Source organism: Oratosquilla oratoria, chromosome 33 (assembly GCF_046742065.1).
Source record: "Oratosquilla oratoria isolate Oo_2021 chromosome 33, ASM4674206v1, whole genome shotgun sequence".
NCBI classification, from domain to species: Eukaryota; Metazoa; Arthropoda; class Malacostraca; order Stomatopoda; family Squillidae; genus Oratosquilla; species Oratosquilla oratoria.
In genome coordinates, this window is record NC_134809.1 from 15,047,600 (window position 1) to 15,066,383 (window position 18,784).

The 18,784-nt window shown below is 37.1% G+C and overlaps 1 protein-coding gene across 1 annotated transcript; it reads left to right on the plus strand.

Annotated features, from left to right (window-relative positions):
* Nucleotides 1-13,541: 13,541 nt before the first annotated feature.
* Nucleotides 13,542-18,583, plus strand: LOC143018012 (LYR motif-containing protein 1-like). Its single transcript, XM_076173051.1, has 3 exons — nt 13,542-13,645; nt 17,928-18,244; nt 18,352-18,583. The coding sequence occupies exons 2-3, from the start codon at nt 18,031-18,033 to the stop codon at nt 18,495-18,497; spliced, it is 360 nt and encodes a 119-aa protein (XP_076029166.1). The 5' UTR covers nt 13,542-13,645; nt 17,928-18,030; the 3' UTR covers nt 18,498-18,583.
* Nucleotides 18,584-18,784: the final 201 nt, after the last annotated feature.

Consider the following 18,784-nt stretch of genomic DNA (forward strand, 5'->3'; position numbering starts at 1 on the left):
CGTTGTTTACCAGTGTAAGCTTGTCCCAGATTTTTCGTGTAGATATATGTTGATTGTGGGAATGCCAACCTCCCTGTGTATTGCATGGGAGGTTTTTATGTCAGGGTAGCGCGTGTTTGTGATTAATTTAAGTGTTTTGTTTTGAACTGCAATGTCTGCACGAATGTCTTCGGAAGTGTGTGTAGCGGTATGGGGTACTACGGATGAGTGCGAGATACAGGGTTTTTTTGTGTTTTACAGAAAGGTTTTTGGGATCACATGAAGAATCGTCACCCCAGTCTATGGCAGGGTGATCATTCTTCACGTGGGCTATCTTAGGGTGACTATTCTTCGGTTGTATAAGTTGATGACAATAAGCATAACCCTCATCCTTACCTAACCTATATTCGGCGTACTGGGGTGACAATTCTTCAGGTGGGATCTCATGGGGTAACGATTCTTCATGTGGGCGTTCTGAGGTGACAATTCTTCATGTGATCCATTTTTTTAATCTCTGCAGCCTTTGAAGACCGAGAAACGCAAGCGCCTTCGTATTACGCACGTGGGCTGCCCTACTTCAGCACAAGGCAACACGTTGAATACTAGGCTGGGCATATCGATACTATCGATACCACCCTAGTATCGGAAGTATCGATACAAGTCGTCACCATGCACTTACAAACAAACAAGTATGGAATATGATAAACCTTGATCTCATCCAATTAAAATATATATACCCACAAAGGTTACGCAAGAAAATACCAAGTAATTGAAAAGGTAAAAAGAACATATCGAGATCAATGATACAACCTTAGAAATGGGCGTAATCTGTCAGTAATACGACACATTTAACAGAGGAAACGAGCTTACAAGTATGTGCCACAAATTAGATCCAAATATAATATTCCTCAATAGCACTGGGGTAGAAAATAAAAGTGAGATAAAAACTTTTGGATACGAAATGTACGGAATAGCTATTGCTGTAAGATCAGGCTTCAAGCACAGAATAATACTGGAATTGGAAGGTCCGATCCTAGCAGTATTGATAGAAACAGAGGCCCCATCATAATATGCACCATGTACCTTCCACCAAGAAAACATTTCGTCCTGGAAAAATATCTGAACCAGTTGCTCCACTGCAGAAAACACATCTATATCACTGGAGACTTGAATGCCCGGCACGCAGAACTAAACCATTCCAATCACAACAATGTCGGCACGACCATATACAATAATATGAGAAGACGGAAACTAGGACATATAGGCTAAAATTCCCCCATTTGCATTCGACAGAACAGTGCCATGTCACCAGACATGGTACTCACCAACAACGACGCTGTCATGAACAAACATATCTCATCTGGACCACTGAGCTGTGACCACCTAATCGTAGCAACATTACCTCATACCCCTATTATGCTAAACACATCACCAAGACTCGACATCAAGAATGCAAACTGGGAATCCTTCAAAGAGAACCTCAAACAGAAGCAAGGAAATGATCTCAACAACAAACACCACTCAAAAATAGGCGAAGCAATTGAGGAATGTCATAATATACAAGAAGAAATAAGCAGCAGTATTCCAATTATCTACCACAGAACAATCCCACACACTTTCATTAGCTACGCACATTGTCTTCTTCAAATAAAGTATAATAATATATAACAGCTTGCTCATTTAATTAGAAAAAACAATATAGAAAACTGCAGAACGATATGTTTCAGGAGACAAAACGCCTACATGAAATAAAATGGGAAACAATGGTAAAACAAACGGCGGATACATACGAAGACCTACAGGCATTTTGGAAAAATTTAAAGAGGCTGATGGGAAATATCAACTTCACAATATCAGGCAGCAGGAACAACTGCATCAAAGATACACGGCCATGTGGGAGGTAATACTGGGTTCCATGGTACCAGAAGATGGACGACTCTACCTCACCTCTGCTACAGTTAGTTGTACAGTAACGATCCACAGTTTCCACCACACCTTGACTTCCCATATGCCCTTTTGTTCGGGGAGCTCTGTAGTAGACAGTGAAAATATGACAATTATAGTCACTCCTAATTAAACACACCCAAAAGCTGAAACGCTGCCGACTGGAAACGCGGTAGTTTCTCACAGAATGACGTGCATACACTTTAAAATGTATCTGACAGTTATACAGATTGATTTATTAAGTTTAATCATCATGACTATACTTCAAAATAATTTCTATAGAATGCTATCTTTACGTCATTAAGGCTCGCAGTGATAAGCGCGGATACTTGAAACCATTGTAACTAACAAAGTCGTGGAGATGGGGGGATGGCTGAAGACCCCCCCCCCCCAAAAAAAAAAAAGAAAAAAAAATTGCCTTTAACATCCCATTGTCAAAGAACTATTTGCTCGATTTTTTTAAACCAACTTTCCTATTAATATATATCTAACGTATTTCATATTCAATTGACACTGTCCGAAGGCCGAACCGGACCTGTAAGTATTCATATGACAGCGTCATTGTGGCGTTGGGGCGCAATTGGCTTTCGTCGGTTTCAGTTAGATAGAGGATCATACGATGGCGTCACGATGGCAATGAATGCTGATTGGTCGAGGTGAACTCGTACGATGCTGTAGCGCAACACTGGGAAAGAGGGATGGAAAACTTGAAGTGGCAGTTTTATTTTTTGCCATACTTGTATTCTACTTTTCAGGAAGAGCCATGTATGTGCATGTGTATAAAGTTTTTTACCATTGCAATCTAGTTTATTAACCATTTCCTCAATATACCTTTGCAAATAGCTTCAAAATGCTTCTAAAAAATTTCACATTTCAAATCCCCCAGGTGATTCGGGTCGCTTCGCTCATTATCGCTCGCTTCCCACTCATACATAATTCACCCCCACCCCCCAAAAAAAAATCTGGATCCGCCACTGCCTGACCGACGCCCGATTACTAACTGACGCCGCGACTTGATATTCCCAATCCTGTATGTATCTACATATCTAAGCTGATTTAATTCAATCGTCATGTTTACAGCAATATGTATACATACATACACGCACGCACGCACACACACACATCATATTATATATATATATATATATATATATATATATATATATATATATATATATATATATTTAACTCCGGTGTGATGGAAACTTTTTTTTTTTTTTTTTTAACTTTTCGCCTGAATGCGGAATTTTTGTAAAGAACTTCAAGTGTGGGCCCGTCTTCACGATTTCGGACAAGGGTGTCACCCACATTAGGCATGGCTTTTCGCGCGGAAACATGAAGGGCGTGGTAAAGGTGGAGAGAAAGGTCTGGTACTTGTTGCTAAGGGGAGGGCAAGTCACGTAGGTAGCCAAGAAAGGAGGTACGCCTCACGACCTACGACTATTTGAAGCTACGATCAAATCGATTTCTTGATATCCTATATAGCATGTTGAAGTCTATGTTACATTTTTTTTTTTTTTTTGCTTTGAGGACCTCCTTAAAACGCTTCTGGCCTCCCCTCTTACGCTTGCCATCCGTGAGTTGGGAGTAGAAGATTTGCTTAGGAAGGCGATCGTCAGACATTCTCACTACGTGGCCACTCCACCTGAGTTGTTTCTTAGTGATACAGGCTTCAATACTGGTAGTTTTTGCTTCTTGCTGTACGCTTAAGTTGGTCCTTCTGTCTTCCCAGCTGATGTTAAGGATCTTCCGAAGACAGCGTAGGTGGAAATTTTCAAGTGTTTTCAGGTGGCGATGGTAAGGAGACCAGGTCTCAGACGCATAGAGGAGCGTTGGGATAACAACGTCTCTGTAAACCATGAATTTTGTGTCTTTTGGATGGCCCTATCTCCAAAGACTCTCGTTCGAAGCTTGCCAAAGGCAGTTCCTGCGCTCTTCAGACGGTGTTGAATTTCATCACTGAGATCGGCATTTGCTGAAAGATGGCTCCCAAGGTAGCAGAAGTTATTTACATTTTCCAGTGATGTTCCATCAAGTTGAATTGTTGGTAGATTATCACCAAGGGTGCTGGGTGAAGGCTGGTAAAGTATCTGAGTCTTCTTGATGTTGATGCTCAGTCCAAGCTTTGTGTAGGTGTAACGTAATATTAGATATTACGTCATATGTGTAATTATGTTATAGAATTGTGTTCCTTTGTATTACATAACTATGTTCATATTTCTTGTCTATGTATGTATTGTAACAATGTTAAGCAGTAACGCCCGTCCACTATATGTAATCTTGCCTACGTGCGGAGAGAGGTGCGCACTCTTGTAGAACAAACAGACAAGCGAAATCCTGAATAGTTCGGAGCGCACAGATTTGACAGTTACTAAATAAATAGATTGTTCAAGCGAGTCGAGGGTCCTAAAACTACCCATGTTGACGTGTGTTAACTTACCCTCCTCCCCCCCCTTTCACTCACTCGCACACTCACCCGGAAGTATCCCGCTTCCGGTCCAATGGTATATAAGCGGTGGAAATCGCTTACTCCTCGTCATATTCCCACATATTGATCTCTTGATAAAAACTAGAAGGTTTAGATTCATGAGACGATTGGTGTGAAGTGATCACCCTTTTTGCCTACATTACGTGTCTGATATACATTGCATTACTTTACTTATATTTGTACTTATTACTTATTCTGATGCATGTTCCTGATCTCTTTGTACTTAGATAGTATCATATTGTATACTTATCTTGTGTTTCTTATTTGAACGATAATTTCCATATTCTTATAATCATGTAACGGTCCCATTGACCCTACTGCCCATTCTCTTTTGTGTTGATTGCCTGTAAATATTTTCCATTAATAATTTCGTTTACTAGTTTTATCGCTAGTTTAATATTCCTTTCCTGGAATCTTCTTTGTTACCTTTACTTCTAGTCTTACGAATTATCTAGGCCCTGACCAGATAGTTCAGTCCTACAGTGGCTTCTAGAAGTGAGCTGGTTCTTAAGCACTTAGACGTTATACGTAACGTCTCTTCTCTAACCAGCCAGCCCGTAACAAAGTGGCGACCTTGCCAGGATATTGGATCAGGTATTTAACACATTCTTTTAGAGATGGATGATATAATTCAAGAATTCGTTCAAAATCCCAAGGTAAGTTTCTTAAAGAAACAAACTAAAGACACTTTGATAGAAATAGGCAAGCACTTTGGAGTAGACATTGATACAAGTTTGCGAAAGAAAAAATTACTTCAGGAACTCGTTGAAAATCTGATCGAAGATGAGATCTTATCTCCAGAAGAGATTACAGCTATACAAATTCCTTCAAATAGGTTAGAAATAGAGGCACGACTAACCGAACTTAAGATTAAGGAGATTGAATTAAAGGTCAGGAGAGTAGAAATTGAGGAGGAAGCTAAATTGAAACGAATGCAAATTGAGGCAGAATTTAAAGCTAGAGAAGAGGAAGCTAAAGTGAAACAAATAGAAAGAGAGAACGAAACTAAAGTCAAATTGGCAGAGTTAGAATTAAAGAAGGCAGAAGTAGAAGCTAGGATTGTTGATAGACAACCCGTAGTTCAGGAAGGTCATATAGATATTTCCAAGTATGTAAAACTTCTACCCCAATTTTCAGAAGGAGAGCCAGAAATTTTCTTTCTTCAGTGGGAAAAATTGGCGCAACAGTTACAAATCCCTAAAGAAAATTGGCCATTAATCATTCAAACGCAATTTAAGGGTAAGGCTCAGCAAATTTATACTTCTCTTTCAGAAGCAGAAAGCGAGTATGATAATATGAAAGCTTGTATTTTAAAAGCTTATGAACTAATACCTATAGACAGAAATTCCGTAATTATAGGAAGACACCTCAGTTAACATACGTAGAATATGCGGCTCAACAAGAGAGGTTATTCAATAGGTGGTGTTTGGCTAGTGAAACGGACACCTTAGATAGACTTAAACAGTTGATTTTATTGGAGCAGTTTAAGAATACCTTAGAGACGGATCTTAGGATTTTTATAGATGATCATGTTCCCGAAACTTTAACTAAAGCTGCTGTATTGGCTGATGAGTTCACACTAAATCATAAACCTAAGTCAAGACAAATGGAATCCCAAAAGTCAAAGTCATATATTCCAGATTCAACAAAATACTCTGATCCTTGGTCCCCAAAGAAACACTTTGAAAATCAGTCTAGCCCATCACATTTCAGTTACAGGTCTGATTTCAATCAATATCCTCCAAACCAACCTTGGCAAAGAATGGAAAGGTTTAAGACTAATCCCCCTGTAACTTGTTCATATTGTAAACAGGTTGGCCATCACATTTCTAATTGCAGAAAGAGACTGACACCCTCATTCTCCAATAAGACACCAACTCTTGTAAGTAATATAAAATCAGATGATTCAAAATCCTCTATTCAGGATACACTACCAAAGAAGCCGGTATTGTCAAGTAATGTAGAACCCCCCTCATCAGATCATGATCCTTGTTTCAAACCATTTGTATCTTCAGGAACTATATCTCATAGTAGTAGTTCACAACAATATCCTATTTCCATACTCCGAGACACAGGAGCAAAGCAAAGTCTGATTTTAAATTCTGTCTTGCAGAATCTGGGTGAGTCATATACAGGTTATGATATATTGATAGAAGGAGTTGGAGGAATTGTAAAATGTCCATTACATAATGTTTTCTTGCGGTCTGATTTAACAACCGGAATGGTTAAAGTAGCAGTAGTACTCTCTTCCCATAGTAGGAATATCCTTATTGTTGGCCAATGACATCGCTGGAAGCAAAGTCATTTCTCCCTTAATAACAAATAACCCTAAGACCTCAGTAGAACCTTCAGATAACTTACAGTTGTTTCCCGCTTGTGCTGTAACCAGATCTCGGTACAAGAAATCTGAAGAGGAGACTTATAATTTAGAATCCCTATTCTCCCAAACTGACCCATCTTCTTCTTCACCAGTTTCTCTATCTAGAGCAGAATTAATCAAAGAACAGAAGTCGGATCCTTCTCTTAAAAATTTGTACGAGATTGTTTCTTCTCCAGAAGAAGTTGAAAATATGTCACGAGGTTTCTATATAGAAAACGGAGTCCTAATGCGAAAATGGAGAGCATCCACCGCAACCGCTGACCAGCCATGGCAAGTAAGGAATCAAATAGTCCTCCCTCTTGGTTTCAGGAATAATGTTCTAAGATTGGCTCATGATACTCCCTTAGCAGGTCACTTAGGGGTAAGAAAGACCTTGTTCATCATAACCCAACATTTCCATTGGCCCACGGTTGTCAAAGATGTTGCCCAATATTGTAAAACATGTCATACATGTCAACTTGTAGGTAAGCCCAACCAGAAAATTGTAGAAGCTCCACTCCATCCCATTCCTGTAATGGAAGAGCCATTTAAAAAAAGTTCTTATTGACTGTGTAGGACCTTTACCTCCTTCAAGTAAAGGAAATCAGTACATTCTCACAATCATGTGTATGAGCACTCGTTTTCCAGAAGCAATTCCTTTGAAAAATATTAAAGCTCAAAACATAATCAGAGAAATTTTGAAATATTTCACTATGGTAGGATTTCCTAAGAACATTCAAAGTGATCAAGGAAGTAATTTTCTTTCCAACAAGTTTAGAGAAACTCTTGTAACACTAGGTATAAATCATGTAACTTCCTCCGCCTATCATCCTCAATCACAAGGTGCTCTAGAGCGCTTTCACCAAACGCTCAAGACAATGTTAAGAATCTTCTGTGCTGAGAACACTCGAAATTGGGAAGACGGACTCCCCTTTTTGTTGTTCGCCACCCGAACAACAATTCAAGAAACCCTTGGATTCAGCCCGTCAGAATTAGTCTTCGGTCATGAAGTCCGTGGTCCCCTAAAGATACTTCATGAACAATGGATGAAAGAAGAACCACCTGTTCCTTCTTTGAAATACGTGTCCCAGGTCACCGAGAAGTTGTTAGAAGCTTGGAAGTTGGCAAGAGAGAACTTGACGAATGCTCAACGAGAAATGAAAGGTCGGTATGATAAAAATTCTAAACTTAGAACTTTCTCTCCAGGAGATCAAGTGTTACTTTATCTTCCCATACCAGGAGATCCATTGCAGGCTAAATACAAAGGACCCTATGAAGTCTTGTCCAGAGCCAGTGATCTCAACTACATAATCAAAACTCCAGACAGAAGAAAGAGTTTCCGTCTGTCACATAAATACCTTAAAACCTTATCATTCCAGAGATCCAATTCCAGCTTGCAGCTCTACCACAATAGAATCGGAAGAGCCTCCTGATAACCTGCCTAATCCTCCTGAGATTCCCTTGGAAAACTCTCAGATACTACAAAATCTTCAGATAAAAGTAGGACACTTATCTGAGAAACAAGATGTAGCAGAACCATTGACTGACCTGTTGAGAAAAGACCACGACTTCGTGTGGACACCTACCTGTGAGACGGCCTTCAAAAACCTGAAGTCCCTTCTCACTAACGCACCAGTTCTAAGGGCACCCGATTTCCAACGACCCTTTCTTCTGCAAGTCGACGCCAGCGACACCGGTATCGGTGCCGCCCTCTTGCAAGAACACAATGAAGTTCTTCACGCTATCGCCTACTACAGCAAGAAGCTGTCCCCTGCGCAGAAGAACTACTCAACAATTGAGAAGGAGACGCTCGCTTTGGTCCAGGCCCTTATCCACTTCGAAGTCTACCTGGGTTCCTCAACTACCATTCAAGTATATTCGGATCACAACCCCTTAAAGTTCCTACAGACTATGAAAAACAAGAATCCGAGACTTACACGTTGGAGTTTATTTCTCCAACCCTTTAATCTAACAATTCATCATATAAAAGGCGTCTTTAATGTTTTAGCCGACGTCCTTTCTAGAACATAGCTTTTCAACAGAAAGTGAAAAGCTTTCCCAAACGGTGGAGGTGTAACGTAATATTAGATATTACGTCATATGTGTAATTATGTTATAGAATTGTGTTCCTTTGTATTACATAACTATGTTCATATTTCTTGTCTATGTATGTATTGTAACAATGTTAAGCAGTAACGCCCGTCCACTATATGTAATCTTGCCTACGTGCGGAGAGAGGTGCGCACTCTTGTAGAACAAACAGACAAGCGAAATCCTGAATAGTTCGGAGCGCACAGATTTGACAGTTACTAAATAAATAGATTGTTCAAGCGAGTCGAGGGTCCTAAAACTACCCATGTTGACGTGTGTTAACTTACCCTCCTCCCCCCCTTTCACTCACTCGCACACTCACCCGGAAGTATCCCGCTTCCGGTCCAATGGTATATAAGCGGTGGAAATCGCTCACTCGTCGTCATATTCCCACATATTGATCTCTTGATAAAAACTAGAAGGTTTAGATTCATGAGACGATTGGTGTGAAGTGATCACCCTTTTTGCCTACATTACGTGTCTGATATACATTGCATTACTTTACTTATATTTGTACTTATTACTTATTCTGATGCATGTTCCTGATCTCTTTGTACTTAGATAGTATCATATTGTATACTTATCTTGTGTTTCTTATTTGAACGATAATTTCCATATTCTTATAATCATGTAACGGTCCCATTGACCCTACTGCCCATTCTCTTTTGTGTTGATTGCCTGTAAATATTTTCCATTAATAATTTCGTTTACTAGTTTTATCGCTAGTTTAATATTCCTTTCCTGGAATCTTCTTTGTTACCTTTACTTCTAGTCTTACGAATTATCTAGGCCCTGACCAGATAGTTCAGTCCTACAGTGGCTTCTAGAAGTGAGCTGGTTCTTAAGCACTTAGACGTTATACGTAACGTCTCTTCTCTAACCAGCCAGCCCGTAACATAGGCATGATGGAAAGCATTCAGTGCCTGTTGGAGGTGATCCTCTCCGAGGGCTGCTACACGGTTGTCGTCAGCGTATTGGAATTCCAACAGGCTTTATGTTATAGTTTTTGTCTTGCTTTTGAGGCGAGCAAGATTAAGTAATTTACCATCCGTACGGTATGAAATTTCAATGCCAGGTGGAAGATCATCTCGTATGATATGCAAAATTGCTGCAATAAATATGGTAAAGAGAGTTGGTTTCATCACACAACCTTATTTTACTCCAGAGGTGACTTTGAAGGGCTCAGAACTGTTCCCGTTGTTCAGGACTCTGGCGAGCATGTTGTCATGGAGTGGGAGAATGCGGATGAATTCATCAGGGCATCCATATGTAGCAAGGACATCCCAAAGAAGCTCTCTTGAGACACGGTCGAAAGCTTTGGAAAGAACGATCAACAACTGGGAGGAAACAGCAAGAAATAAACCCCTCTGGAAAACCACCGTCAGAGAAGGAACAGCAACCTTAGAGTCAAAAAGGTCTGCACAGCTGGAGGAAAAAAGAAAACGTCGGAAAGAGCGACAACAACAGCCACGGCCGGCACTTCCTCCCGGAAATATATGTCCGCACTGCGACCAATCTTTCCAGGCACAAATCGGCCTCATTAGCCACCTTCGCACACACCAATAATAACTCACCAAGTCCATCTTCCTCGACCACGAGGGATAGCCACGACGATATAGCATGTAAATATACACAGATAAGTGAAACAAATCGGCATTACACTACCTCTGTGGAAAACCCTAATGGCGTCGAAGCTGGAGTATATATATCAGCTATGGTCTCCCCACAAAATGAAGAAGATACACGAACTTGAGTATGTTAGTCGGGGACTCTCAGTAATATATATATATATATATATATATATATATATATATATATATATATATATATATATATATATATATATATATATATATATATATATATAAGCGTTTCTGTTATTCTACTCACTTCACAAGATGGTTAAATCTATATCTATGGGTTCGGCGTGATTCTTATACGCGCGAGCTTTTACGTTTCAGAAAGGAGTCACGGACACAAACGTTTTAGCTTTTAGTCGTGCACAATGGTCTTCAATATTCTTCGTTCACACTTATGAACACACTCTTCCATCACTTACAAGGTGGATACACATTCACCAATACCTCGAAACATCATCATTAGAATATATCACTAATTCACATAAAATATTGACCACAGAGATGAAATACGTTACATTTCACCATACTCACTATAACCACGATAATTTCACAATATATCGTATCGATAACACCACTCATCACCGCATTCCAGCACCTCATAATCCCAATAATCTAGTAGAGATGTAGTCACTTTAGTCACTTCACAGACTGCATATACTAGATTTTTATAATTAAAGTTCGAGGGGAAACTCCTACCCTCTGACAAACTTTTCGGTTTGGGACCGTGTACGCATGCCGCATGATTACCCGAGCTGGGCATTATGGAGTTGCCAGTTGCATATATATATATATATATATATATATATATATATATATATATATATATATATATACACATAACTGTATATGTGTAATATATATATATATATATATATATATATGCATATATATATATATATATGCATATATATGTATATATATAATATATATATATATATATATATTATGCATATATATATATATTATGCATATATATATAGATGCATATATAAATATATATATAAATATATATGCATATATATATGCATATTATATATATAACATATATGTATATGCATATATATATTATATATGTATATGCATATATATATATATATATAATATATATATATATATGCATGTATATATATGCATATTATATATATATATGCATATATATATATGCATATATATATTATATATATATATGCATATATATGTATATATGCATATATATATATATATATGCATATACATATGCATATATATATATATATATATATATATATATATATGCATATATATATATGCATATAAATATATATGCATATATATATGTATATGCATATTATATATATATATATATGCATTATATATATATATATGCATAAATATATTATATATATATAGATATATGCATATATATATATATGCATATATATATATATGCATATTATATATATATATTATATATATATATATGCATATATATATATATATATATATGCATATATATATATATATATATATATACATATATATACACATATATGCATACATATATATGCATATATATACACATATATATACACATATATGCATACATATATATATATATATATGCATATATATATATATATGCATATATATATATATGCATATACATATATGCATATATATACATATAGGCATATATATACATATATGCATATATATATATGCATATATCTATATATATATATATATGCATATATATATATATATATATATATATATATGAACATATATATATGCATATACATATATATATATATATATATATGCATATATATATATATATATGTATATATATATATATATATATGCCCAGTAATGTCGTAACGCATTAATAAATACAATGAAACCCCATTGTTGATTGGATTAAGAAAAGAAAGGCAATAACGATTTCCGTATATTTCAATCACTTGCTGTAATCCTCTTCAAGCTGAATACAAAGGCAAGAGAAAACACATATCTTATATACAGAGGACAGAGGTGGAGTGAGGGAACATGGACATGTCATATCAGGTAGCGTCTATATTGCTGCGCGGGCTTTGTGGCAAGTCGTCCCCTTTTACAATAGAAGGAAGTAATTTATTAATTAGGTGACCATTGTCCTTTTGAAATGTTAAAATTAGGGAATTGTTTAATTAAGGAAGATTCAATGACTTTCCTTTTGTAACTACATTTTGATTTGAAAATTATTTTTGCCGCATAAATTGGGACGAGGCAACTCATTGACAGCTTATATACTGTATAGACACGGTAAAGGAAACATGGACTGGAGGTGAAGCTTCACCTCCAGTCCATGTTTCCTTTACCGTGTCTATACAACTTGTTCACATGGATTTTCAGCTTATATACTCCCAGCTTACCCCGTTCCTCCCCGTTCACCTTCGCTCCTCATGCACCTCCGTTCGGCATCACGGTGTAAGCTGGGAGTATATAAGATGTCAATAATTTGTCTGTGTACACTCTGAGGAAGTCCTTTCAGGACGAAACGTTAGCAATAAAATTCCAACGGTTCCTGGTGTTTACCTCACCACCCTTCCACTCATTTTGTCCATCCTTGACCCAACCACATCAAGGGCATGTAACCTGAGTCCCCTCCCCCAGCTATTCCCCACCCCCTTTTCTGTACTCCCCCTACCTCATTTATACCTGTACTCTATATTCTTGTAATCCTTCAGCTGAAGAGGACTACAGATAGTAGTCGAAATATACGGACTTCCTGTACTTCTGATATTATTTCTCCGATATCTATCTATCTATGTATCTATCTATCTACCTATCTATCTATCTATCTATCTATCTATCTATATATATATATATATATATACTGTATATACATATATGTATATATATTTATATTTTATTTGATTAAATCAAATTCATGAAATTCAGATAATGAAAAGAACACATAGTTCGACATTACAATTACAGTTGCCGAGGATAACACAAAAAGGCATGTAAGCTTATTTCCATTGTGGTCCTCATTATACTTTTATTCTACACAAGTTACACAAACAACATACACAATCGCATAAACGTGAGATGAGAGTTGACTGCGCTGTGGTGTAAAATGTAAACACTGGATGCGAATTCTTGGATAACACTATAGTCGAGGTATTTTTGAAGATATTTATTTAATCTTTTTTGAGACATTTCGGTATGTGGGGTGGTAAACCTTATTGTCATTATATTCACAGTGACCAGCAACTCTGGTGTCATCTTTGTGGATTTCATTCGTGTCCCTTTGAATAAGATTATAAAGTTATGTCAGAAATGCGTGTTTCTGTAATCCTGTATGATGCAACTAGTTTAGTAACCAGGAAGAGTCGTATACAACTTGGATAGAAGCAAATTTAGGGTTAACCAGAATAGAATGTGCAACAGATGTAATCGTAGTGGGGGGTTAAGAATCACATATATGAAGTAACAAGGCCTACTCAACAGTACTGTACAGTATTACAGTGGAAAATCTGGCTTACCAAAACTTGTAATACCATAGTGAAATATTATATACCCAATCTTGATTATAATTCTTCCAAGAATTCATTATATTACTTCGAGATTCACACCGATGCTTCTCCACAAAGTCTTCCAATGTTTTATAAGATTGTCATCAGTAGTGTCATCAGTTTTTTTGTTGAGAAATACCTGAATAAAATACCCTGGTAACAGCCTTATTAAAAATATGTTATTAATTGTTCTCAGGTGGAAGTTGGTGTCAGATTTTTTCCTGAAGAAATGTATTGATACATTTTCAATAGAAAATAATCAGAAATGAAGTAGCATTATAAGTAATAAAATATTTCATTCACCATATAGCAAACCCTCCAGCTGCCAATTCTGATCCCTCATGACAATAGGGAGTGTGAAGTGTACTGTAGTTCAATGACACTTCTTCATGATAAGGTATTCCTTAGGTTAGGTCAGGTTATATAAGAGTGCATTGAATATTGTTATTTGTTAAAAATTATTAATGTTGTCATCTGTAGTCACAGTGAGTGGCACATCATATACAATATATGACATATACCTTATACAGTATATATACATATACCGTATTTGCAGAAACCACATGGAAATTAGATAAATGATGACAAAATGTTTTCCTCTATTCAAGGTGATATGTTGAAGGTGTCTTAAACAATTGAAAATATTTGTTCACCATTTATCTAATTTCCCAGTGGTTTCTGTAAATATTTCTAATCACATGCTCATTGATGATTGTGATTTCCTTGCATACTTATAAAACTGTAAATATATATGTGTATATATATATATATGTATATATATATATATATATATTCATATATATATATATATATATATATATTGTTGAAAAATGGAAGACAAATGAGTGGAAGGGTGGTGAGTTAAACACAGAGAACAGTTGGAGTTTTATTCACTGACGTTTCGTCCTTACCAGGACATTCTCAAAGTACATACATTTTCAGAAAATTAACAGCTTATATAACCCATCCTTGCCGAGTTCCCCTCCCTCTATCATCCGTCCTCTACCCTTTTTCATGTGACTCCGACCATGTCACTTCTCCCTCCGTTCTCAATTGTCCTTTTTACCTCCTTGATAATCAGAGTACTTACCACTCCTGCTAATTTTATAAACCTTTCCCTATGGTTGATGCAGGGGTGGGAAGTAATGTAGGCTGCCTCCACTATTTTTCTTTTCTTTTTCTCTAGACCTTTGTGGAGAAAAGAAAAATAGTGGAGGCAGCCTACATTACTTCCCACCCCTGCATCAACCATAGGGAAGGGTTTATAAAATTAGCAGGAGCGGTAAGTACTCTGATTATCAAGGAGGTAAAAAGGACAATTGAGAACGGAGGGAGAAGTGACATGGTCGGAGTCACATGAAAAAGGGTAGAGGACGGATGATAGAGGGAGGGGAACTCGGCAAGGATGGGTTATATAAGCTGTTAATTTTCTGAAAATGTATGTACTTTGAGAATGTCCTGGTAAGGACGAAACGTCAGTGAATAAAACTCCAACTGTTCTCTGTGTTTAACTCACCACCCTTCCACTCATATATATATATATATATATATATATATATATATATATATATATATATATACATATATACATATATATATATATATAGTTGTCCCTCCCATCTTACCTCAATGGATGAAAGGTCATCTCCGTCTTGGGTCAGAGGCAATGCAGTGAGACACAGCACCATAGCAGTGCCTGACAGCTGAATCTGCTTTACCCCCCCTCATCCACCCAAGAAAATTATAAAGCAGACAAGAAGCAATCCTTTCTGGCCATGTCACTCCCATCTCTTCACAACCACTCTCCATTTACATGTATCTCTTGCCCTTTCCCTTCCCAGCTCAACATATATTTCTCTTGCATCTAAAACCCTTTGTCTATTTAACTCATTTTCAGTGTGTCCCTTATGTTTATTTGTTTATTTCATTCAGCTTATGTTTCCATACTCTTTGCTCCTCTTCCATCATTCATTCCATATATATACTCAGACCATCCCAAAATTCTTTGATTCTATTTGCCAGCTCTCTTTCCTCTCCCAGCTGTTGAGGCAATGGTGCCTTTGCGCACTACTTGTGCATCATCTGGATTGTTTGAGAGAATATTTTCAAATTTTGGGGCAATACATTCCAAACTGAGTGTGGTGTGGACAAAGCTGCAAAGCTTGTTTTTTGTTATTATATGGCTACAGGGAAACATGAAGTTAGGTAACTTTTAATTGTTTTATGTAGAAGAAAATTACACATAATTTGTTTATTTTTGATCAGTTATTTAGGTATGGTATTTAATTAATTTAATTTTAATTATTTAATTAATTTAATTATCTAATTAATTAAATTAATTAATTCATTAGGTATGATATATATGAGGAGGTGAGGAGGAGGAGAACAGGGGTGGAAAGGGGGTTGGGAGATAGGGTTGATGAAAGAGTATTAGGATGGTTTGGACACATGGAAAGAATGAATGAAGAAAGACTAGTAAAAGAGGTATGGAAGGCAGATGTGGAGGGAGTGAACATGAAGGGACATCCTAGGATGAGGTGGATGGATGGGGTGAAGGGGGCTTTGGGGAAGATGGGAATGTCTGTTGAGGAAGGATGGGAGAGGACAGAAGACAGGGGTGAATGGAGAATGGTTGCATATAGATGATGATGTGATGCATGAGGTGGAATGGGCAGGGGGATGGGGGGTGAGGTAGTATGTGTGAGCAAATTTTGACGCAGCCTGAAGGGATTTCTCCCCGTCTTCTCCTTTTTGCATGGGGGGACGGAGAGGGGGGATCGCCGATTTAATGAAGCGGCCTTGCTGTGGATGTGCTGTGTCTTGCGACACTGCTTCTGACCCAGGGCAGTGGACAAGATGCAGGGATGACCTGTCATCCAGGAGGTGCTAAGAGGGAGGGTGGAGGGGTGTGGAGTGTATTCAGGGATGGAATGGGTGGGAATGATTTTATGCCTTTTCCTTTTTGGCTACCTCCCTTGTAAGGGGGAAAAAGCCTTGGTATATGTATGTATGATATACCTAAACTGAAGTAGAGTTTGCCAGATTCATACAGAAAATTTCATATGTTTATTGATGCTACAATTGTTTCTAGAGTCATATGTCTAGAAAGCTGTCTAATAAACTTCACCCAGCTAGAGACATGTTTCGGTAGTCTGCAAAGTTGCAAAGAACTAACTTGAAAACTATTATCCCTATTTGAATGATAACACATAGGCATGTAAGGAGACAAAATATTGAACACAGATTTTTTCATCTTAACTAGGTTTGACTGTGCTTTTGGCTGAAAGCACAGGTGGGAAAAGAAATAAATGGAATTTTTGTGAAATAGAAGAATGCATTCTCTATGCATAACAAATTTCAGGTCAATATATTGAGAATTGCCAATGTGACACTTGCCTAAAAATATTTGTCAATTTTTTCAATTTGTCAATTTTGTCAGTTTGTCAATTTTATGATTCTGGGACCATCAATAATATTGGGACCAGGATCATTTAAGGGCTTCTCATAAGTACATTTGAGAATTATGTACTACAGTTAACATTCAATGGATATGTAAGTGGTAGATAAATAAAAATGTATGACCTGGAAGAAATTGAAGAAAATACTGGAATAAATACTTTCTTCCAGACAGAAGAAAAGTGGAAACTTTTGGGTGTAGGTTGTTGTAGATTATACCAGTGTCCCACACTCACCTACTCCAGACAACTTCACGAAATATCTTCTGTGCTGAATGGCCTACTGGCTCCAGCACTTGGCCCTCAAGCCAAAAATTTCATAAATCAACAAAATATCTTCATTGAATGGCAAGTTAGAATCAGGGTAATAAATTGACATCTCTTCATAAATGTTTTTAATATTTTTAATTCCTTTCTTCTCTTTTCCTTCAGATTCAGAAAAATGTCTGCAGTATAACCACAATGAATATCAATCAGTTATAGAGAGAAAAATATTTTTTGTACTCCAGAAGAAATATAAATTATAGTTATCAAGATGGCAATAAATTTACGTAGCCAGGTTCTCTCACTGTACAAAAAAATTCTAAGGACAGGAAAGTCATGGCAAGCAATGAACCCTGCTGATACATTTGCTGAAAGTGAGTATGTCTTGAATGAAGCAAAATTAATCTTTCGAGCAAACAAGAACATCAGTGGAGAGCAGAATATTAAGCAGCATATTCAAGAAGGAGAAGCAAGATTAGAAATGGGTAATGATTATGTTTTATTTAATTTGTTGAAATACTTTATAACTATATAAAAAAAACAGAGAACCAGGGCAAAATATTGATTGATTAATAACATAATTTTGTTGCAGGCATTCACTATGGTACTCCTTATCCTCGCCCTGTGAACATGCCCCCAAATACCATTACCGCAGCTTGGGGTAAAGGCAACAAAAAACGACAACATTCCTCCCGTCCAGTTTACTTGAAGTCCTTAGATGAAAAATCACCTACATGATGTAGGCATAGTTTTAGTTATAATTTATTATTCAGGGGTTGTATATAATAGAATGATTTATTTGAATTTAATAAATATCACTAGACTATTTTAGCATAATTTTGAAAGACCTTAAACTCACATGACTTTTTATATATAGTACAGTATGTCCAAAAGATGTTTTGAAAGGTTGTGTGTGTCTGGTCAAGAAGAAGGGAGTAAGGCACCAGGATTACATAGATGTCATGCAGAATGGAGTGGTAGGTGAAGTTCAGTGTGTGTCACAGGGAATAGGGTGTCCAGGTTGG

Coding starts and splice junctions, on each gene's coding strand:
- LOC143018012 (XM_076173051.1), top strand. CDS start 18,031: ATGGCAATAAATTTACGTAGCCAGGTTCTCTCACTGTACAAAAAAATT. Junction 18,245..18,351: donor AGAAGCAAGATTAGAAATGG/GTAATGATTATG, acceptor ATTTTGTTGCAG/GCATTCACTATGGTACTCCT.